This window comes from Stigmatopora argus, chromosome 5, assembly GCF_051989625.1.
Source record: "Stigmatopora argus isolate UIUO_Sarg chromosome 5, RoL_Sarg_1.0, whole genome shotgun sequence".
In the NCBI taxonomy this organism is placed as follows: domain Eukaryota; kingdom Metazoa; phylum Chordata; class Actinopteri; order Syngnathiformes; family Syngnathidae; genus Stigmatopora; species Stigmatopora argus.
In genome coordinates this window covers 6,860,051-6,882,571 of record NC_135391.1, presented here as the reverse complement: position 1 = coordinate 6,882,571, position 22,521 = coordinate 6,860,051, and the positions used below count along the sequence as shown (strand labels likewise).

The window sequence follows — 22,521 nt, the reverse complement described above, 5'->3', positions numbered from 1 at the left end:
CTCAAAATCATGCTATTGATGAAATCTAGTGAGAAGTCGCAAACATGTCAGGTTTACTACATGCTTAAGATGTCTGAGAGCAAATTCCCTGGCAAGAGATACAATTTCAAATTGATAGCAGGAGCCAACCGTACCAAGAATCTTCAAGAGTATTCTGTTTTTTGTTTGTTTGCTGGGAGTGATCAACATAGCGATAATCAAAGAAATAACCAGAAATATCAATCAAATACGTCAATAACTTAAATTAAAACCAGGATTTTTTTTAACAGTTGAAGACTTTTTTGAATAATTAACATTTTGCTAGACACACTGAAAGGGGTCATGTTTGTGTGTTTTAACATGAATTCTGAACTTTAACGTCTTTACTACACATTTTAAGTGGGGGCTTTCTTACTTTACGTACAGGAGTACTATGTATATATACATTTGTATTTAGTTTACCTAAAAAGCTGCACACACAAAACAGCAACTTCCAAGTGATTAATAAATAAAAGACAAAGTCTGTCCAAACCATGGTTAAAAATATACCCATCAACACATTAAATGTCATCTCTCAACCCCAACCACGACCCCCCCAATTTAAGTGGAATGAGTAAGAACATAGGGTACCCAGCCCCTAACTGCAATGTAAATATACTGTAGCTCCAGATGTCTGCTCAATTGCAATAAACCTCTCTTACATGTACAAAAAAATCAAAGCACACTGACAGAAAGGTAAACCCCAGGTCATGTTTATGGTTCAATCAATGTCATGGTTCAACAATTAATTATAGCTATCTTGTTTTAACCCCATCTATGAAACCACTATTACTACTACCAAAACATCAGAATTGAAAGCTAAAGCAAAAAAAAAACAGACCAATCACCATCTAAACACTGCTCTCATCATACTATTTTCACATTTTCCTGCATGATGAGCTTTTATAAACAGTATTGTCACAAGAAAAATTGTTTTCTAAAATTGACACTTTTCCACTCCAAATTACCAAGTGACACTGCCCCGGATAATTAAAAAAATGACTAATAAATCATTTAAAAAAAAAAATAACGACATGACCTACCCGGTATTTATACAACTTAGTTGTCTTCGATGTGCTACACTAAAGCCAAAACTGATTTAGAATGCAAAATAATAGACAGAATCAACTAAGACATAAGCTGAACTATATGTTGGTTTGGACACAGGTGGTGTGGACGGACGGACAAAGGGATGGAAGGGGTGAGAATGGGAAAGTTTTTAAGTATTTTTCTTTGTTTTCAACATTTCACTTACACCAGCACTACCTCTAGGCTAGGGAACATTCCGGCAAACTGTACATTTGCAATTACTACTTTCGTTGGAGTTAACACGTGCGACTAATGAGAACTAAATGAGTACGCCATAAATCCCAACGAGTTCTGAAGAATAGAGCCACGCTAGTTTGATTTCTTTTACTTTGTGAACTAATTGCTGTGTTTTATATTCATTAAAGAAATTGCTTGATCATTAATGAATGACTTTTATAATTACTTTCAAGCAATACATGTGCACAAAGGAAATTAGGTATATCTATCATTGTTAAACATTTACCAGTACCAAGCGCTTGTGAAAAAAGTTGTACTTTAACTTTACTATTATGATAGATGCTGTCTCATCACAAATTTATATATCATACTTTCTCCATTGTAACGTCCTGTCATTTATCATGCACCCCAGGCACAAAATCATTCCAATTGCTCCCTCCCCCTTCAATTATTATACACTAACAATTTGCTGCTCTCAACTTACACACTATCTACTATCAGCACAGTTGTTTATCAGACAAACATTCTACTTTTTCATAAGATAAATTTAAAATTTCACTCGCTGCACTACACAAATGCGAGCTGGGATTTCCCACAATTTAAAATGTGCATAAAAATAATCCCAAAAACAAAACAATGGTGCGATCAATTTGGTATTTTCAGTGAGTAGTAATGTCCATAAAATTTTGATGACTGATTATTGTTTTCAGACATTTAGCCATTTTACAGTAACGTAGCATTTCTCAAAACATACACACAAAGGGATTCAAAATGCGGATTAAACGTTACAAAAAGCATAGCTTTTAAAGACCTTACAAATAATAATGGAATGAAAGTACACATTTTTCACTGGCCCTTAGTACCGGTAAAAATATACACTGTAAAATGTGACTGGTTTTCTTAATTCGCATGTTATTTTGTATGACACACATTCGATTAAGATCTTTTTGGGGGGGGCGGGCACACGAAATTTGAAAAATTAGGGTAATAATGCTGTTCTTACAAGAAACATAAGAGGCATTCCGTATACTCAATTTATTGACAACAATACACAATGCAGTTTGGGCCAGATGAAGATGGGGAAAATAGTACCGGAATATCACAAACAATACAAGCGCACACACACACTTTGCCTGTTGTCACTTTTGAGTTGACTAGACATTAATTTATTGTGGCTCTATGTTCTACAGGCGTTTGTTATTGAGAAAAGCTTTGTGGCCTTAGGTCTGAAAACAATGATCACCAAACTTTGTGGACAAATGTGTCAAGCTCTCAAAAATTTAGAAAGACTGCTTTGTTATTTTAGATTTTGTGGAGGTCTAAAAATATTCTACTTTTTGATCATCTTTCCCACATGATTGAACAGCGAGGGCTCATAAATAGCAGCACTTGGCATGAGAACATGATTAAAAACAAAACAAAAGAAAACAATTTTTCGGGGTGGGGGCAAAAATACTATCCAGATGTTAGGATACTCATTTCTTTTTTTAGCATGGTAGCAACAAATTGTAATAGAGAAAATATTAAATTATTATATAGCAAAATTAGTTCAAATTTAAGTAACATGGATAATTGCCAACCCTTAAAAGGATTAAATATCAGCAACATTTATCAAGCTAGTATTGTTTTTCCAAGGCGCTAATCACAATGTGCGTGGTAGAATAGTAAAAGTGTGCATTGTGCTCACATAGTCAATTTCTCGAGGCTAGGGCCTGTCTGCTGGTTTTAAGTTGGGTCCAATCAGTAAAATGCATGGACTGTGCTGTAAAATTATTGTTCTGTACTACTATGAGCAATTTGATACAGAGTTAAAGAGGTTTAGTGTAGAGTAAAAATGCTTGTATGCAATTGTCAAAGCGCTACATTAGTAGAATGGCCATTTTGATGTGATCTACTCACAGTAATCCTTTTAAAATCTAAGAATTTATAAGACAATGCAGCGTTTGATTTCCAAAAAAACAATGGACACTCAATAAGTATCTAATGCCCATTTGAAAGATACTCTCAAACAAACATGAACACGACTGACAATAAAAGTTGGTAAATCCGCTCCCTGAACGAGCAGGCTTTTGTCATTTTAAAAAGGGAAAAAAAATGGAACTAAAGAGCTAAAGATTATTCCTGCAGTGAGTTATTGAGCACTGGAGCTCGAAGGCTCTGAAAAGTTGGCGATGACGTTCTGCTACAAAAGCAGATGAAGCCTTTCAGAGGCACAGGAATGCTGTGGGCTTTTATAAAAGGGATACATCGTTTTAAACTAGTGCAGTTGGAATCTTAGAGGGGCACCAGCCTAGTGGTGTGGAACAGGAGAGGGTTCAGGTCTTCAGCATGGACGGCCCGATGCAGAGAGGGCTCAGAGCGACTCCGCTCAATTTTGGGAAGCAGATCCTGAACCTGCTCAATGGCTACCAGGATCTGACAGGGGAAAGGAAAACGTAAAACAGTAGCATAAAAGGGTCTAGAAGTTAAATTTACAGTTAAATAGTAAGACTATATCAGATCATGTCTGGGCAATCAGATAGATAGTGCTTTTGTAATGAGATCTTTTATGTTTCTCCAAGATTTTTTTTCCTTGAGTCAGCAGAATAAAAAGATATAGAAATTACTATATTTCGCAATCATTGGGCAATTAGATAGGTAATGTACTTTTGTATTTAGAAGATTGGTTTTGTATATTTCTTGAAGAAATTCTGTTCCTTGAGGGTTTTGATGTTCACGAGTGAGTGCATGTCACACAATAAACAGTCGCTCCCTATTGTAATAGCATAAGATTCAATAAATGATAGCAACCGCTTCTTAAAGAAGATCTATGAGCACTACATAGTGGTGAGTACTGGAATTACATGGGAGAATGCAAACTACAACCATAGATTTTCATTTGACTTTTTTGATCGCCGGTTGAGACAATATTATTTTTGTAATGGAAACCATAGATTGTTACCTGCGGGAACAAAAGCCTCTCATTGCGTTTGAATTTTAGGCAGTCGATGATTAGCCTTTTCATTGACTTGGGAGAGGTACTGTAGAGCTTACTGAGGTCTGGGGACAAGTAACCACGTCCCACCATGAATATGATCTGGAAAAGTAAAATAAAAACTGTAAATATTTACTGGAATACCAATGTGGTGCAAAAGAGAAGGAAAAAGACAGGACAAGTCTTCTCACAGAAAATGCAACAAATCGACCTCTTATTCCCATTTGGCTCAAAATATTTTAAAGACCTCAAATAAAGCACGGTTTAACCTGATCTCTGTTGTTAATATTGGAGTATGGTAGAGTCCCTGACATCAGCTCAAACAGCACTACTCCATAGCCATATACATCAGACTGGAAAGTATATGGGTTGCTGTCTTGCATTCTGATCACCTCTGGGGCCTTAAAAGAGATGAAAATGTCATTTTGTCTAGTAATCATTTGTGCAATTAAGAGCAGTGAGATGCAATTGAATAAAATGATACCATCCAAAGGATCGATCCACTTGGCTGCTCCATTTGTTGAGAGCCACTCCACCTAGACTTTACTGTCGCAAGACCAAAGTCCCCTATCTTAACAGTCCAGCCTTCGTGGAGAAAAATATCTAGAAATCAAACTCAGGAAATACTGCTGCCGATAACTAGGTCATATTTGATTATATGTGAAAGGTGAAGAGCAAAGTTGTTTCGTTTCGTAGGGTTGTGCAAAATGGACAAAACGTGATTTAGGTTCATATTAGTTTCTATTGGAGTCTATGGTCCAGCTATAGGACGGACAACTGGAATCACAATTAAAACGTAATAGTTGCTGCTCGAGTACGGGACAGGAAAAGGATACTGTTTGATTTCAGGTCGCGATGAATAATATTCTTTGCATGAAGGTAACTGAAAGAGAAAAGTGCATTTAATTTATTCCTTACTATTCTTGTATATTTGAGTATCTGAGATAAGGTTTATAATAATCATATTTGGTACCCGGGGAGCACCATAACTACTTGCAAAAAATAGTAAATGCTGAAAAAGATCTTACTCCATGCCCTGTGCCGTCTGTCTGGCCACATCAATCCGCCTCATAGTGTCAAATTTGGTTTCAGAGACATGCAGATGTCGGTACAGGCTACTGCCTTCACACCACTGTGTGATGATAGCAAAATTGGGCTTTGTCATGAAGCCCATGAACAACAAGATGTTGACATGGCGGGTTTTCCTGGGAAAAGGAAAATCATATTAAAAAAGAATTAAAATGAGATTGATTTTTGTTACTTTTTTCAAAATTTCAGTGCAACAGTATTGTGATTCAAGGGTCTTTTAAACTAAGGTAAACATTACAAAAAAAATAAAAATAAAAGCAGCACATCAGATTTTGCCTAAATCATTGAACTAAAAATAAAAAACCAACATACCGTAAGACCTGCATTTCATTTTTAAAGGCTTGCAATTGTTCAGGCGTTGGCTCGGTGACTTTGAGGATCTTGATAGCGACATCCCCATGCCACTTGCCCTTGAACACGGTTCCAAAGGAGCCAGCTCCTATTCTCTTCTGGATTGTGACTTCTCGGGGGTGGACCTCCCAGTAGTAACTAGAGTCTCTGTAACCCCCTCGATGCTAAAACACATCCAATTTGCCAAATGAGTTGATAATTTAACTTTTTGTTGACAAAAAGTTCCAACGACACACAATACTGCAAAACATTACGTACTACTTTCTTTTTATCTTCTGAAGAGGAAGGCTTTCGTTCTTTGTGCTCTGAAGGGGACTTGGGCGGTCTTCTCCCAGGTGAGCCTAAAGAAGGTGGGCTGGTAGATGGCTTTGGCGATGGTTCAGGACCTGGAGATATACATTTTGGAATCTTACACATGCAAAATAAACACCAACTAGATTTATATAAAAAAAAAAAGGAACATACCTATTGTGTTGATAAATTTCACTGCTTCCTATAAAGGACGAGTGTAAAAAAATAAAATAAATGCATTGTTACGGACAACATTTAGACAAAAAGGGAGCCTTCAAAAGAGCAAAATTTGTTTAGTGAGAATCATTACAATTATTTTTTGCTTGACACACACATATACATACATACATACATATATATATATATATATATATATATATATATATATATATATATATATATATATATATATATATATATATATATATATATATATATATATATATATATATATATATATATATATATATATATATATATATATATATATATATATATATATATATATATATGCCTGGTTGTTCATCCATCTTAAACTCCTCAGGGATTTCCATGATAATGTATTTAAGATGAAACTTGCCTCGACAATGCTGACAACCGTGGGGTTCCCTGAGGTGACCATATGAACATTAGGTGTCGAGGTGGAACGATGCCTTTGGAGAGACTGCCCATCTCCACTGGGGATGGGGAAGCGAAAGGCTGATGTTGGGGACAGGAGGTCCATCCTGAGAGGGCGCAATTAAAGTCATCAAATCTATTGAAACAGTAGTTCCAGTTATATTGATAATATACTGTTGGTATCCAAACTTACCTAGCAGGCTCTGGGGTTAAGGCAATATTACTCCGAGATGGTGAATTTTCTGGTATAAGTATCTGAGGATACTCATCTGTGCAGGGACTTGGATAACACCCAGTCAAACATAATTACAAATGTATGAGAAAAAAACAAAGAGACAAAAGACAACAATGTTAAACCGGGACAGGGTATAACAAGTTTTAATTTACTATGAATAATTTTGGCCAATCTGATTATTTGAAGGAACTACTTCATCCTTCCTTCCTATACTGTACATTCAACTCACCGTTGTTTGCTTACTGTTTCCATATCAAGGCAAACAGTAGGTACCTTGCTACTGCAGTGTTGATGAAATTTGTAGCAACATGTCTGACACCTGAAGCCATTAAATAAAAATTTGTGGCAAAAATCACAGTAGGCGAGCTTGAAAAAGGTTTTCCGTACCTGCATAGATTAAAATGAAACTGTTATTTCAACATTAACTGAGCATTTCAAATTTAAAGGCAACCTTAAAGTGGCACTGAAATGTAATTGTTTTTTTTTCATTCCAATTATTATTTTTAAATAACCTCAGCTACCATTTTACTAGGTTTGAACAACAACTTTAGTAGAATGTGTGCAGAATATAATTTTCAAGCAGTTTTAACCAAATACTATTTCGGCTATTGTACAGGAGTACATATTCTCTATGTGGTTGTGGATCCAATTCAAAATCCACTCCTATTTCGACCTCTTGAAAATTTTACAAAATGACTTTAGTGCCTCTTCAAGCAAAGAAGCCTAGTTTTCCCCCAACTTACAAAGTTGTGCATGGTTAAAGGAATATCATCCAAAACCTCAACTAACAGCTCCTCTCCAACCAAAGGGGTGATGTCCGTTTCCCAGTCTGTCAATCTCTTACGACTGTGGGAGAAATGAAAAGACAAAGACTTTAATTAAAATGAACCCAAAATATGAGTGTGGTGGAAAATAGTTCAGGTTCAAGAAATATTTCATACAAAAAAACAATGAAATTAGATGTTTGAATAAAGCGAATGCAGAGGTGTTCTGGGCTTGCATGTGACAACATTCTTGGGTCCTGGGCCACACTGAAAAACTGCTGACCCAACTTACAATCTGCTGTGTGTGCCAAGCTTTGTAGAGTACTCATTCTTGCAGTCATTAAATCTCATACTCAAGTCTAAAACTGTGTCTGTCTGAAAGATCAGAATCTCTCATGACATAGAAGAACTTATGATAACTTTTTACAAACTGTACAATAACTCAAATTAAAAATGTATCATAAGCCAACATCCTTACATTTGGGGAAATGGTATGTTTAACTGTGTTTAAACCAGTTCAAAACTCTGCACAATGATTTGTCACCTCAGAGAATAGAGTCATCCTTTCAGTGGCGCTCAATTCATCATCTCATCATATGTTACATCAAATAAAATTGCAAGCTTACCCTTCTAGGAGGCGGAATACAGCACAGCAATCTTGGCTTAAGCCTCTCATTTTCAGTGCTTTATCTAAACTTTCATAAACTGTCTGTCCTTGGCGAACATTCACCTGTAAAAAAAAATAATTGACAGGCAATGAATGTAACAATGAAATGCTAGGATGAAAATAGCATTTTTTTAATGTGGAAATTGCATACGCTTTAAAGTGTCTTCAAATTACTTTTGTAAGTGAGGTAAAATAAAATATCCATCAACATATACATTATCTCCACTACTATCCCCTTAACACAGAGGCAAAGGCATTCAGACTCACTCTCACTCACACACTCACACACACACACACACACACCACTTGTCAGTCTCCAATTAATCCAAGGTGGTAGAAAGCCAGGGTAGTGAAATCCGTGAAGAATGCAAGAATATGCAAACGCTACACAAGAGGGTAATCACCCAGATTCGCGCTCCCAACTTCTTAGCTACAAGTGGAATATTTGTCACCAATAACCACCATAAGACCAAGCTGCTTTCTATTCCTTAATAAATGCAACAAGCTATGACAAATCTGACTTGAATTATAACACAGAAGCGGGGAGGATGATGGAACGCTCCATCTGCCAGCCCAAATGTTAATTTTCACACTCAGTGACAAAGCGAGAAAGAAGTCAAATCTTGCTTTAGAACGTACTGTCACAGAGAACCATAACCCATAAATCCGCCATGTAAAAAATGATCAATTTTTAGAGGGAGAATTTAGCCACTTTTCTCACCACAGTCCTCTGCTTGTTGGGGAGGTAGACACGGATGGTGCCCCCACCTCGGGGTACATCCTCTGGGCTAGTTTCTCCCGAGGAGGAGTAGGAGGAGGTGGAGGACATGATGAGAGGAAGCAGGAGGGGGACGCTATACTTGTCACCAAAGCCTCAAGAGATTCATTGGTGTTGGATCTAAATGTTTACTTACAACCTGCAACAAAATAAACCATTTTAATTCAGGGGTATATACAAAGCAAATTAGATGGTGTCATTGGCCTCTTTGGATTCGAGAACAGCAATTGAATAAATAAATATGGCATAAATGGTGTACATTAATTAGGCAAGACAAGAAAACTGTAAAAATCAACAAAATGTTAATTTACACAAGGAAATCGAAGAGCCCACGACACTGGAAAAAAAGGCAAAGTTAGAAGACAAGAGTTGAGTGATGCTAATGCTATTTAGCTTGGCGTGGGATTTATCTACTGTATTTGACATTTAGAATGGTTGGAAGCCATGTTACCCTTCGCTGTGCCACTTTTGGCAACCTCAATGTACCAGATTAACTAGTTTAAGAGGTAAGGGCGATCAAATGCTCAATGACACGTTAATTCCATTATAGACAAGTGATTCAAACTTAAACTCGACTGGAAAATGCAGTTGCTGCCGGGCTAAGCTTTACTCGTAGTGGAAGAGATTATGTAGCAAGTCCGTGCTGACGTACTTTTCAGCTATTCGCAGGCAACTCAGTTGACAACGTTAGCGAACTTTCGGGGATTTTTACCAGCGCGTCGGCTCTTGAACTATTGCTGGGCTTTTCTCCGCTTTATCAGCGTCGACTTGTTACTTTGCTACCCAAATGGACGCACAGCGCAGTGTTGCGTTACATTTATTTCTAGACCCATCCGATCGCTCTAACATCGCCATATAGGTTTATTGCCGTCTAAATATAAATTAAAACTCTTACCTGTGGCAGCCATCTTGAACTCCCTCAATCTAAAGTCGAATCTGTCAAGAAGTTCAGGGAAAGCGGAAAACCTCAGACATGCTATTTTTTCATTGGTCCCTTCCCGTAACTGCCGGTTTTCATTGGACGGCGCGGAGATGGGCGTTGACTCGCCTCTCTGTCATGTAAATGAACGCTTCCAGTATGCCCTGGCTTGTTATCTGTCCCGATTTTAAAATGACAACCAAGTAAACTACAAAACTATCACGGTATCACCAAAACCAGAAGTAAACATGTGAAATCCTCCATTCAGACTGCATGTGTTTGAACATGGCTCCTGATGGCATCGTCCAGTTATTTGAGGGGGGAAAAAGGTAGATACAAATCAGGCAAGGCATTTTATTAAAAAAACAACAACAACAAAATGGCCATCAGTACATACAACTCGTGTATGTCAACATCGATAATTTGAATACCAATACTGACATCTGCAATGGACACTTTGCCACTGTATTGTACTATTATATTGTATTGTATTATACAGCTTATCAAGGAAACAAACTTAAAAGAATAAATTCATTCTTTGTGATACAACTGTCTTAAAAAAACTGTCCAAGAATTTGATTGTAGTAAATATCAATAAACTATTGAACACTGAGAAATCTTCTTTTCTTTGACGTGTTTGTATACGCATGGTGTCGCCACTCGACATCTGCCGTGCTCTCGTTCTCCAGAGTACCCAGTTTGATCATGTATACTAGAAAGAGAAAATAAGATTTCATAAGTGCAAGCTTCAAGATCATTTTAAACAACCTATATGTGCCAAAAGACAAAAAAAACCCATCAATACTTACAATACACAAGTTGTGAACTTCCATTGCTAAATTAGTCATTACCACGTGTTGGTGCATGCTTGCTTTTGTACTAATAACAGATTTGTACTGCATGTAAGTGGTGTTCAGATGAGTAGCCTCAGAACATGGAACTTAACTATGGTTCATTGGTTTGTCATCTACAATGGGTCTATTTCTTGTCTGTTGAAATAGGTTGTTGTACCATTAATGAAAGAGCACTTCTTTTTACACAAATGTAGAACATATTTCATAAACTCTCTGCAAAACACTGTGATTAGGGTCTGGAAAAAGATCAGTTTACGAAACGGTCGCTAGTTCGAAATATGTGCTCTACTAGTAAGGATTAGAGTTTCTTCCCAGAATTCTAAATTTGGCTCAATTTATACTTACACTTCATTTCAAATCTGGGCCCAACTTCTGTCAATTCTACGTTCTTGTGGTCGGGTTTGCTGTAGTTGTGATGTCTAAAAACATTCAATTGACACATTAATACAAAGAAATCATAGGAACACTATCTTTTTTGTATCTCATTTGAAATATGTTGTGGTCAATAAAAGGGTAACACCACACTGACCGAAAAGAGATGAAGTCTTCTTGGTTGGCAAAAGTCATTACTCGCCTACTGTCATCTTTTGGCACTGGAAAAAGATACTTGAGGATATTGGATACCTGCGCGGGTAGGATTAATTAGGTGAGCTAACAAACAAATGGTGAGAGACTGTCTCAACGGCATGTGAGAAGGGCACGGTTGAGTACTCACCCGCTTGCCAAGCCGTGAGGTGAAGTTGTGAAAGATGAGATGTGGGGAGGCTTCAGACATGGTGCCTATGTCCGGGACATCATGCCTCATTACCACATTATACAGCGTGAAATAAGCTGTGGGTCCAAATGGCAGGTGGCACACCACTAGGCCATCTGTAGAAATTGATGAACAAACAATTTTGGACCATTCTTTTCATGCACACAATTTTGTTAATATCCTTTTTTTTAATTTATTTACAAATGGGATTCTTTTAAACCATGTTTCTACCAAACAGTGTGGTACAGGTCAGGTAGTATCTTAGTTGTGAAAGCTATGTTATCATGATACGATAGTTTATCCTATGCACCACTGGTCAAGATTGCAACACAGATCAAACTTTAGGGCAGTGACGCTGTCCCTTAAAATTCTGACACACCTTATTTTGTAGAATTGATAAACCAACCTGGCTGTCCTCTGGTTTCATGAATGATGACGAGGTCAGAAACGTTGTTAGCTTTGCATGCTCGCACCAGAGCAGGAATCTCATGGTTTCCCCTGTTCATGCGTTGAGCCCCGGGAAACAACAGCTTTACCTCCTGCAGAAGGCATTTTTCCCCCATTGACACAGGTTGCATAGTCTTTTTTCATAATGAATGGATACAGATTTTTGTATTGATGATCGGAGTTTGAGCTTTAGCCTAACCTTTGCAAACATTCTGAGTCTGGAACTCGGGTCTCTGGATGTGGTCACCATGAGTTTTGGATCTTCAACTCCAGCCCATTTGTATTCATCATCCATATGTGAGCTGACGCCTGGAAGGGAGACAAATTTGTGATTAAGGAGATCAATATTGTGCAAGCATGAGATATTTGATTATTAGAAATCCTATAACACTAACCCTCTGCACCCTCATCATCATACTCCAACAGTTTCTGCAGCTGCAATGCATCTTTGCGTACCTCAGTTGGAAGCAAAACGTTTTCTACAGTGAAGGGCGAAATTATTCAAGTTAATGTCAGACATCAAGATGTACTGTTTACATAAAGAGCGTGGCATTCATACCATCGAGGGCCCCCTTCAGCTTCTGTTTCTTCTCTTCAATCGTTCGGAGCCTGTCTTCTTGTGCCTTTCTGTACAAATACTCCCGTCTCAGTCTGACCTCTCGACGAAGCTAACAATAAAAGCATCACGAAAAAAAGAACATTTTAGCAGGACGTTCAACATCCTTTTAACTATTTATTGTTCACAATCTATATTTGATGACACGCAAATTTACACTGGCCCATACTGCCATTTCACGAAATAATTGTACTTATAATTGGGAACTTGTTCTTATTCGACAATACACTTAATTTTTATACTTTCTAAATTCTAAATATAAGCGGGTCAAAAAAGCTTACCATTTTTAACGTTAGATAGCAGCAGGCTAACAGCAGCTAGTTTCCACATGGAAATAAGTCTTGCCTCGAAGAGTGCTCTTGATTGGCCAAGATGGTGGCCAATGGGAGCGCTTAATACTAACCCATTGGAAAATGATTTCAAAATAAGAGCCAATAAATATCAGAAAAACGCATTAATTAATTTTGATTTACTGGGCACATTGATACAGCCAAATATAATACATTTGATAACAAACTTTGACTTTGTAGTTCTATTACTTCTAAATGGTGGATGAGAGGCCAAACATCTCATCTTTTCTGGGAGGAATAAACCCTAGTTTTGTAGCTAAAGTCATCCCTAACACCCAGAATTGGTCACCTTTCACACATAAAACCAATATGACAAGAAAAAAAAGAGAAAGGGAGTGTAATATTAAGAAATATGTTTGTATTTATTGGATAGATCAAACATCATCCAACTCACACAGTGTAAAGATGGGACATGTCACAGAGTAGGGAGAAATGATGGGATTCATTTCACACTGTTATAATGTATAACCACTTGGAAGAAACCTGATACCTGAAAAAAAAAAAAAATCAAAGTGCATCTCAATTCTACAAAATACTACTTATGATGCCATGACACATTTTTTACCTATCATATTTTCAGTCATGGAAAATCAGTGACTCTCACATTTTAAAATAATTTATATTCTTTCCTTGCTGTACATACATTTTTCAAGCTTTGCTTGACAGTTTTCTGCATTTATTATCAAATTAGCTGAAAAGGAGGCGGGGGGTTACTAGTAGGTCAATGATGTACAGTTTCGGCGAAGGAATTTTAACTCACTTAGCAGATCAAGTATGTAAGCTGGGAGTGTGGCATTTACTTAAAATATCTGTATGTTAAAGACAGTCATATGATGATGATAGATTTGATTAAATTAATGGCCTGAAAAATAAAGTAAAGCATAACATTGTACAGTTCCCTAAAACAAGTGGAAATAAAACCATATAATAGGAGATAAATAATGCACTGTTAATGGCAATTTTGATAAGTTGCATTGCATTTTTAACAAAATGTACACCAACACAACCATGCCATTCTGTAACACAGAACTGTAAAAACAAATAAGCAGATAATTCAAAATAGAAATGTTGTAACATGCAGTCAGATGAACATAAAGACAAAAAAACAGGGTTTAATTAGTTGTTATTGCAATCTTAAAATAGGCTTTGTGCATTTGAGTCTCCAAAGAAAAAATAATAGTCTGATTGGAAATCTAAGACTAAAAGGGGAAAAAAACACTTAAAAAGGTCCAGGAAACCAACCAGTCTTGTTCTAACTCCTCTTAAGGCTTAAAACATAAAAATAAAAAATAATAATATGTTTAGATATGGACAATTCAAGGGAGAAAAGATGGAGCCGGACTTTTTGTTTGTTTTTCAATGACTCTGCAAGAGGCTTCAACACATCATAGAAGCACACAGAATCAAACAGCTGCAGTTTTGCTACATCTGCAAATGAGCCAATCTTAGATTTATGACCAGAAATGATGTTGGTCCACATTCTAGTCTAAATAACAAAATGCTGCAGAAAAGTCTAATAGTGTCTGGTAAATCATCTATAAGATGAAAGACACAAGCGAAGAAACATGAAACAAGTTGTAACAAAAACGTGTAAAGTCTGACTTTTAGCCCAAGCTGCTTCAAACCGGCAGAATTGAAGTGATTAAAAATCTAAAGGAATGAACTATGAAATTCAAAACAGACAGATAATGTTTTTTTGGGGGGTGGGGGGTCTATTGTTCTCCATCCAAGATTGATAAAATAGGTCATATTGTTGCTCCAACTAAAATGAATGTAATGTGACAAGACAAACACTAGCTGGAATAGCATGAGGGAAAGTGCTTTTTTAAAGACGGAAGAAAAACATCAATCCATTTAGTAGTCTCCCAATTGTTACTTATCTTATTCCAAAGGCAGGAAGAAAAAGCTTGCTGGGCATTCGAATGTAAAATACAGTTTCACTCCAACAAACCTCGAGTTAATACTCCAGGTTACCTATTAAGATGTAAACCTCGGTATAAATGTACCACCACATGATAAAGCAAAACTATATACAAAGACAGACAGATAACGGGAGGAGTTTGGTAATCTTTTGCATGCAAGCAAACATTATTCCAACCACACAAAGACTAAGACAGAATGATACAGAGATTCTAATTATAGAAATTAATTGAAGGGGAATCTCTTGGAGAATATCCAATGTTCATAAATGACCAATCACATAAAAGAAAAAGAAATTACAGCTACACCACTTATCAGTTTGTTGTCTCTTAACAGGTTCAAACTGAAATGAATGACAGTTGTTGTATAAGTGAACTTAAAAATAAATCGATTAGACCAGAAGAAACAAACTGGCCAACATCCAGAGTGTCTGGCTTTACCTGGTGGTTGTTGGTGGCCGAGTGTATTCCGCTTTGTATGGCTTGGGATAGAACTTTGTGCACATACAAGTCAGGGAACCAGGTAGTGATCTCATTCCTTGCCACAGGTGTCCCCAGATTCAGTTTACAAAATCAAAGGAATATCTTATAGTTCTTCATAATCGCCATCATCTCTTTTGGTGGAACTTGATCCACCTAGAAAGTCTTCCAGCTCATCCACTTCTGTTTTCTTGGTCCTCGATTTTTTCTTCTTTTTTTCTTTATCTTCAACAGCTTCATCTTTTTCCTTTTTCTTTTGTTTACTTGTATTTTTCTTCCTACTCTTTTCATCCTCCTTAAAAGAGACCAGTGTTAGTGTTAGGAGAGATGACTAGATGGTCTAAACTCAAACACAAACAACCTTTTTACAAGACCCAATTCTAGTGAAGTTGGGATGTTGTGAAAAGAGAAGGTAGAAAATAATGCAATTATTTACACATCAATTCCAATTTATATTTAATTAAACACACCACAAAGACAAGAAATGTATTTTTTTTAAGGCTGGGACGGATTCCTTCCGAATTGAAACTTGCTTTACGCCAACAAAGAGCAACTTTTAGTTTCTCTTGCATCAAATAAAAAAAAGAAAAGAATTTTGATCAGTTTGAAAATGAAGCAAATTGTCTTCATGGTTAATCAAATACATTAGAAGTTGAAAACAATTTGCAAATCATTATATAAAAAAGTGTCATGTATAATAATTCAGGAAAAAAGGGAATAATACACCTCTTTGCTTTTCTTCTTTTTCTTCTTCTTCTCCTTGGAGTGTTTGCTTTCTTTTTCTGTTAATAAAGCAAACACATTGTTTTTTTGTATTCTTTGACAGATAATCCCCGAGTATAAACTAATGCATGTTTACTTTGTCAATTGTTAAAAATTGCTAAGATTGCTGAAATAATTCACATTGCTGAACAACTAACTATATATTCTCAATAGCTTGCCTTCTTGCTCCTCGCTGCTCTCTTTGGTCGCTGAGTGTTGTTGGATGCCAAGGCCAAAAAGGTCAGAGACATCCTTTTGTTTAAAGGAGATCACAGTGGGTTTCACAGCTTTTGGTGTCTTGACTGACAGGATGTCATCGTCTGAGAGGTCAGATAGAAGTTCCTCCCTTAATGTACTCTGAGGATAAAAGAACAGAATTAGGTGTCATTAATGGCATGTAGTCATTTTAACGGTTTTTCTTCTTCTCCTGCACAGGAATAATACGATCTCCGGAAACTATACGTGTGTTTCATCAAATGAGATGCATGCTGAACCTTTATGTTTTGACCCTTCGATTTTACCTTTGTTATTTTGGGTGTATCTGATGCTTCAGACTCAAAGTCAGGATCATCCATAACAAAAGAAAGCATCTGTTGGGCCACAGGGACCTCAGGATCAGTATCAGAGTCCCCATGAATGGCTGCGACACCTTTCTTTTTTCCTTGCTGCTGGGTGGGCTGCTCTACAGTTGGAATCAAAGTGAGGAGGATGGGAGCTGCTGACTGCTCTCTGGGATCTGATGCTTTGGATGTCGCCTTTGGTTTAGTGATGTAGCTGAAACACAGACATTTGGGAAGATCGACATTAACGATCTCATCATCTTCAATATCTATCTCTCTTATACAATAATTGCAAAAATAGGCTCTCCCACAAACAACTGTACAATGTTGTAAGGTAGTAGTAGTCAGTAACAGTGAACCAACAGTAATAATAAGGCAACCTACACAAGCAAGGACAACATGTACTCACAGACAGCGATTTAAACTTACTTTTTCAGTTCAGGTTCACTATCCACGTCCTGGTCATTTTGCACCGAAGGTGCTACAAGTGTTTGCTCCTCCTCATCACTGGTCAGAGAGACATCTTTACTTGGAGGCAGCATTTTGGGCTGTGGAACAATGGGCGTTGTGTCATCAGGATCAAGCTCATCTTGGAAGCCAGACACCATGGGGTTTCCCCTGTCTTCAAAATCACTAGGATAGGGAAAAAAGTACTTTGACTTAATAAAAAAATAAATCATTCCCCCGTCACTCTCAAAATATGGAGAAAAAATATATATACAAGTGCGCACCTGTCACTGTCCACTGCAGGTGCTGGTTGAGACACCTTTGTTTTTGAAGGCAAACTGTCCTCTAGGAAACTCTTGTCCAGTCTATCATCTGGCACAAAATCATCCAGACTTCTTACTTGAGCAGGACACACTTGTGCAGGTAGTTCCTCTGAAGAAACATTTAAAACATGTAAAAAAAGATATACTAATAATTGACATTTTCTTGTCGTTGCTAGGTGTTCGTTCAAACTCAGTGAAATTGCTTTGAAAACATCCTCTAAGAAATCAGGCCACGATACAGTGACATCACATGACATTCTAATACACACAAGTCCTGTGAGTATTTTACAATGTTTGAATTTTTCAACAGCTCAGGCAACAATCTTGTGACTTGAGCTGTACTTTTTTTCTTATATCTTGTTGAGCTCTAGAGAAGTCATACCTGATGAACTGACAGAAGCTTCAGTGAGAGGTGATGAGCCAAACCATCGAGACATGAAGCCACGTTTCTGGGGGGCTGATGCTGGTGTGACGGAGGACTGAAGGTGCTCTGGTGATTGAGCTGAAAACTTCAATTCAGCTGAAGGCGAGGCTGCTCTGCCCACAGCTTCAGCGACAGCAGGAGCGTTGGAAGCCGATACAGAGGGTGACTGTGGGAGTGGCTGTGAAGGGATTGGCGGTTGAGGTGTGCTGGGGCTAGAGCTTCCTGTAGAAGCCCCACTGGGAGGAACAATGGGGGACTGGGAGCCTGAGGAGGGACTCTGACCGTTGGCTGGACCCGGTGACCCGTAGCCCTTAGTACGGGACTCTAGGTTCTCCAGGAAACTAAAAAGTAGAATAAGTTACAAAGAGGATAATATTGGCGAGAACAACATAAGATGAGTGTGGAAGAGGTATTTTACATTTCATAATTCTGATCTTCTGTCTCCTGCTGCACACAAAGCTCTTCTAGAGTGGCATCCATGTCCAGCTGGTTTGTCTCCAGTTGCCTCAGAAGGGTCTCTCTCTGCACAAACAAAATCACAATGTTTCTAATCTGGATCTAAAAGAATGATCAAATTATTCAGACAAAAAACAGCCAGTAAGATGACCTGTAGTTGTAAGAAGGGGATGTTGAAAAATCTGTGAAGGTATTTTAAGCCAAAACCATTCTTCATGGAGGATTCAGCATAGTGGATGTAAGATGATCCTGTTGGTCTGGAAAACACAAGAATTAGGAGTTGTATTTTGAACTTTCAAATTCCTAAATGGACAACAAAATGCAGTACTGCATACTTTAGTCTATAATCCTTATAAAGTGTGATTTATGTGTGTGTATGTGTGTGTGTGTGTGTGTGTTAAGATTCTCTCGCTACGTTTGTCCAAACCGTGCAACGTAAAGAGTTGAATTTTTTTATGGTGGCCATAAACGGCTGTCGGATCCTAATAGACGAGGGATTGAATTTTCACCTTCTCAAAGTGTGTAAACTCAATCTTTTATTTGTTAAACAACCATTTTTCAAAAGAGAATGTTTTTAATAGCGCAACAATTGTCTTTTGGTTCTAAACAAGCAGGGGCTTGTATCTGGTAAGGCATAGTATAAAATTCATCATCATGTCGTGCAATACATAGATACGATACGCAATACAGAAACGCTTATGTTTCCACAAAAATACTGTATTTTTCTAACCTGGCATGCCAAATTGATTGGGTAGTGGCTATGTGACACATTCCACTAAATAGTATAATATATTATTATTGTTATTCACAACCCAAATTTTAATGACAGATGTGTTTATAATAAACTGTGTATTGATTTAATTTTAGCACTCCTGATATCCCTTGATATTTACCTGTTTAATCCAGCGATTAGCTCTCTTATGTCATCAGGTAGGATGACCCGATGCTCACCCATGTCTCTGTGGTTTCCCAACACACACACTGGTACATGAGTGGGCACTTTAGGAAGTTCTCTTAAGATGTAGTTAAACGTCCTGAAAACATGTCCATGACAACTCTTAGTGTATTTAAAAAAAATCATCAATCACACTAATTTAAAAAAAAAATCAAGTTGAAGAAAAATCCCTGGGAATAAAACCTAGACCTAGGTGAAAACTTCACAACAGTGAAACCTAATGAGTCCACCTCCATGCATAATGTAGCATTTGTGTGTTTATGCACCAGATGAATCTACACAGTGAAGAGTATTCTTACCACTGCTTAGTAATGTCAAACATCATGATAACACCGTTGCAATTCTTGTACACATCTAAAAATTCGGCATCAAGGGCCACCTCATCTGACTGCAACACAACATAGACAAAATTATACCAATACACATCTATAAAATGCTTCTCTTTGAAACTGATAACAACACACTCAGTATCCCCCTCCCACATCTATGACCCACATTCTTTGAGTAAGCTATTTGTTCTTAACACATGAGAGTCATGTGATTGATATTACCTCTTGTGGCTCATTCTCTAGTTTCAAATTGTCGCCACGCTTTTTTCCTTTGCCTGAAAGACCAAGAAATCAGAAGCATTGGTGCACATGAAAAAAAACAGTTATTCTTCTACTGTCGTCAGTCCGATGCCTTTTTGTTAGTTCATGGAAGGGGCAAGCATTGTAGCACTCAGATTCACTTTCCTCACGGATGCATTTCAACAAAGGCAACGCTTCAAGTAAATGAACATTGCTGTCAGTAAGCTTGTTCAGTGTGTAGATGATCAGGGATACTCACTAAACACAGTAAAACAGCCAAACTTAAGTGTAGCCAAACAGCAAAACTTGAGAAGTATTATTCTCAGATTAGCGTAAAAGACGGTGTGTCATACGGCTGCACACAGTGGCATTACATTTCTACATACTACAGTGGCGCTCACCTACACCATCAGGAAGAGGATATTTTTGGCCTGAGATGAGTGCAAGGGGTTCAGAAAAGAAATAATGAGTAAGGACAAGAAACAAGAAAACAACCAAGCATGGAATCATGAGATTTAGCACATTGATCTGTGGTGATGAGATCAGATTTAACAGAAGCTTAATACCATGACAGACTTCAGAAACACAATTCACCTTTGTCGACCACGTCCCAGACCTCGACCTTGACCACATCATCAGTAGCTGAAAGACATGACCCAAAAGTGGTTTAATTAGACAAGTGCTGCACTGCAGTTGAAATTTGTACTAACACAGATTATGATGATACTCTCACACAGATTCAGTTACTGTTGTATTATTTACTACGCTACAAGTAGAACAGGAGCTTGGCCAGGGACAAAAAGGCGAATATTCATCAGGTACCAGACTCAAGCTAAATCTAACTAGATTACCTTGATATGGAGCCACTGGAATGAATAAAAAGGCAATGATACAAGTACTGTAAATGTGTGTTGATGAAAAAACGAGACAAAATTTGAAGTCAATGAAAATTTTTGATTTCCAAAGATGACCTACTTTTGTAATTCCAATGGATACTTGTAGCTTGGATCTCCTGGGTGGGTATGTACTCCTCCAAAAACTTCTTACCCTGGAGTCGATACCATAAAGTACTCTTTCCAGTGTTTCTATCACCACGTATGACGATTTTCACTTGAGTGTGGGGATTGAGGGGAAAGAACAAACCCATTAGAATTTACATTTATCTAAAGAATTACAATATTAACTAATTAGACATTTTTATTTTCAATAGGAATTACATGTCATCATTAAACTTTTAAAAGATGACGAGGAAATATAATACAATTCAGTACAAATTCAAATTAGTATAGCCAAATCACATAGGAGGCTTATATGTTAAAAAAGGTAATTTGTTTGAATGCTTACTATTATATTGGACCCCTTTAGCGAAGCGCCTTTGCAAACTTTGATTCATGGACTGCAGGCCAGCAGGAATGTTCTTGTCCCTGAACTGGCCAGGCTCAGAACCAACCAACTTTTTCAATGCGGAAAACATGTTTTTAATTTATGACTCAAGCTATCACTCAGATGGACAGTGGGATCTTCCAGAATCAATTAATCACACAAGAAGCTGAAGCCAATTTGCATCGGTGTCTGCTAAAACCTACTAAATTTAATTTCCCAGGCTCTAATTTGGTGTGATCCGCAATACTATAGTAGAGTTGTTGCGTTTTCCATCCAGTTAGAAATAGAAGTCGTCATCGTCATCATTTTTTCAGTGTCATCTGTGAAGGAGAGGAGAAAAAACAACCAAAAAAACATTAGCAGCAATATTTTTCCCTTGAAGGCTAAAACTATTCAAAGACAATACAAATAAAAAAGAGAGGTAGAGAGGAGAGAGATAAAGATAGAAAGAGACAGACAGTGAGACTCCCTTTTAAGACTTGAACGGATGATAAGCTTTTATTGTTTTGTTTAAACACATGATTCATTGAAAGGGCTCCAGTGGTGCATCAAGATATTAACTGTGACATCATCAGAAAAGTCAATATGCATAATGTGTGGGCGCCGTAAACAGACACGCATTGACAACATGACTACATTAAGAATCGGAAATTGTGCTTCTTAATTTAAAAAAAATCATGCTATTCTAAAAGTCCAGAAAGCTGCAGATACCTATGTCACCGTAAGCAGCTAGCATTAGCTTTCCGGACTGTAATCTCGAACATATTACGATCACAAAATGTTATGAATGTAAAGAGAATGCCAAGATTCTCAAAATCAAGACGTTAACTGACCTGTTAGAAAAGATCATGTTATCCGTAATTTCCTTTTGCAACAAATATTAGCGACACAGTGCGCACTAGCTTAGCTTTCCCATATGCGGATATATTTATATAAATATATATGCGCCCACTTTGGATGACGCCCCCTTTTTGACAATGGGAAAAATATACTCACGGTTGTCAAGAAAGAGAAAGTGCTTTTCCAACATCTTGATACAGTCAGACAGCCATTACTAAAGCAACATTGCAGCTACATTCCTTTGCAAGGATAGTATATGTCGGGTTTGTATCAAAAACCGAGATTAAAAGGTATTGTACTTCCTTTTACTCTTTCACAATAAAACTAGATGTTAAAAACGTGATGCTTAAATAGCGCTTGTACCTTCCATTAAAAAAAACATACTTTCTGTAATGACCTGAAACATACTTTT

The 22,521-nt window shown here is 37.4% G+C and overlaps 3 protein-coding genes across 8 annotated transcripts; all 3 read right to left on the bottom strand.

Moving 5' to 3' along the window:
* Positions 1-2,304: 2,304 nt before the first annotated feature.
* On the bottom strand, positions 2,305-10,021 carry araf (A-Raf proto-oncogene, serine/threonine kinase). Of its 2 annotated transcripts, none has more exons than XM_077601819.1 (16): positions 9,947-10,021; positions 8,995-9,190; positions 8,233-8,336; positions 7,586-7,688; positions 7,072-7,229; positions 6,801-6,887; positions 6,566-6,714; positions 6,164-6,187; positions 5,957-6,084; positions 5,660-5,862; positions 5,287-5,463; positions 5,095-5,141; positions 4,743-4,861; positions 4,528-4,659; positions 4,226-4,360; positions 2,305-3,699 (listed from the first exon to the last, which is right to left on the bottom strand). In XM_077601819.1, exons 2-16 carry the CDS (start codon positions 9,100-9,102, stop codon positions 3,559-3,561), a joined length of 1,815 nt encoding a protein of 604 aa, XP_077457945.1. In that variant the 5' UTR covers positions 9,103-9,190; positions 9,947-10,021; the 3' UTR covers positions 2,305-3,558. The 2 variants fall into 2 exon arrangements, with proteins under 2 accessions (XP_077457945.1, XP_077457946.1); XM_077601820.1 differs by lacking the exon at positions 9,947-10,021 and adding an exon at positions 9,704-9,900.
* A 289-nt stretch (positions 10,022-10,310) lies between these two features.
* imp4 (IMP U3 small nucleolar ribonucleoprotein 4) lies at positions 10,311-13,033 on the bottom strand. Its single transcript, XM_077600885.1, has 9 exons — positions 12,923-13,033; positions 12,585-12,693; positions 12,421-12,504; positions 12,225-12,334; positions 11,985-12,117; positions 11,540-11,694; positions 11,354-11,448; positions 11,170-11,243; positions 10,311-10,682 (listed from the first exon to the last, which is right to left on the bottom strand). The coding sequence occupies exons 1-9, from the start codon at positions 12,923-12,925 to the stop codon at positions 10,570-10,572; spliced, it is 876 nt and encodes a 291-aa protein (XP_077457011.1). The 5' UTR covers positions 12,926-13,033; the 3' UTR covers positions 10,311-10,569.
* Positions 13,034-13,329: 296 nt separating this feature from the next.
* rabl6b (RAB, member RAS oncogene family-like 6b) lies at positions 13,330-22,431 on the bottom strand. 5 transcript variants are annotated; one of them, XM_077601814.1, is made up of 18 exons: positions 22,266-22,431; positions 21,231-21,589; positions 20,862-20,996; positions 20,738-20,752; positions 20,481-20,528; positions 20,288-20,317; positions 19,869-19,921; positions 19,617-19,705; positions 19,256-19,396; positions 18,514-18,619; positions 18,325-18,428; positions 17,865-18,247; positions 17,444-17,591; positions 17,142-17,345; positions 16,674-16,926; positions 16,332-16,509; positions 16,117-16,172; positions 13,330-15,685 (listed from the first exon to the last, which is right to left on the bottom strand). In XM_077601814.1, exons 2-18 carry the CDS (start codon positions 21,358-21,360, stop codon positions 15,497-15,499), a joined length of 2,262 nt encoding a protein of 753 aa, XP_077457940.1. In that variant the 5' UTR covers positions 21,361-21,589; positions 22,266-22,431; the 3' UTR covers positions 13,330-15,496. The 5 variants fall into 5 exon arrangements, with proteins under 5 accessions (XP_077457940.1, XP_077457941.1, XP_077457943.1 ...); XM_077601815.1 differs by lacking the exon at positions 22,266-22,431 and adding an exon at positions 22,103-22,199; XM_077601817.1 differs by lacking the exon at positions 20,288-20,317.
* Positions 22,432-22,521: the final 90 nt, after the last annotated feature.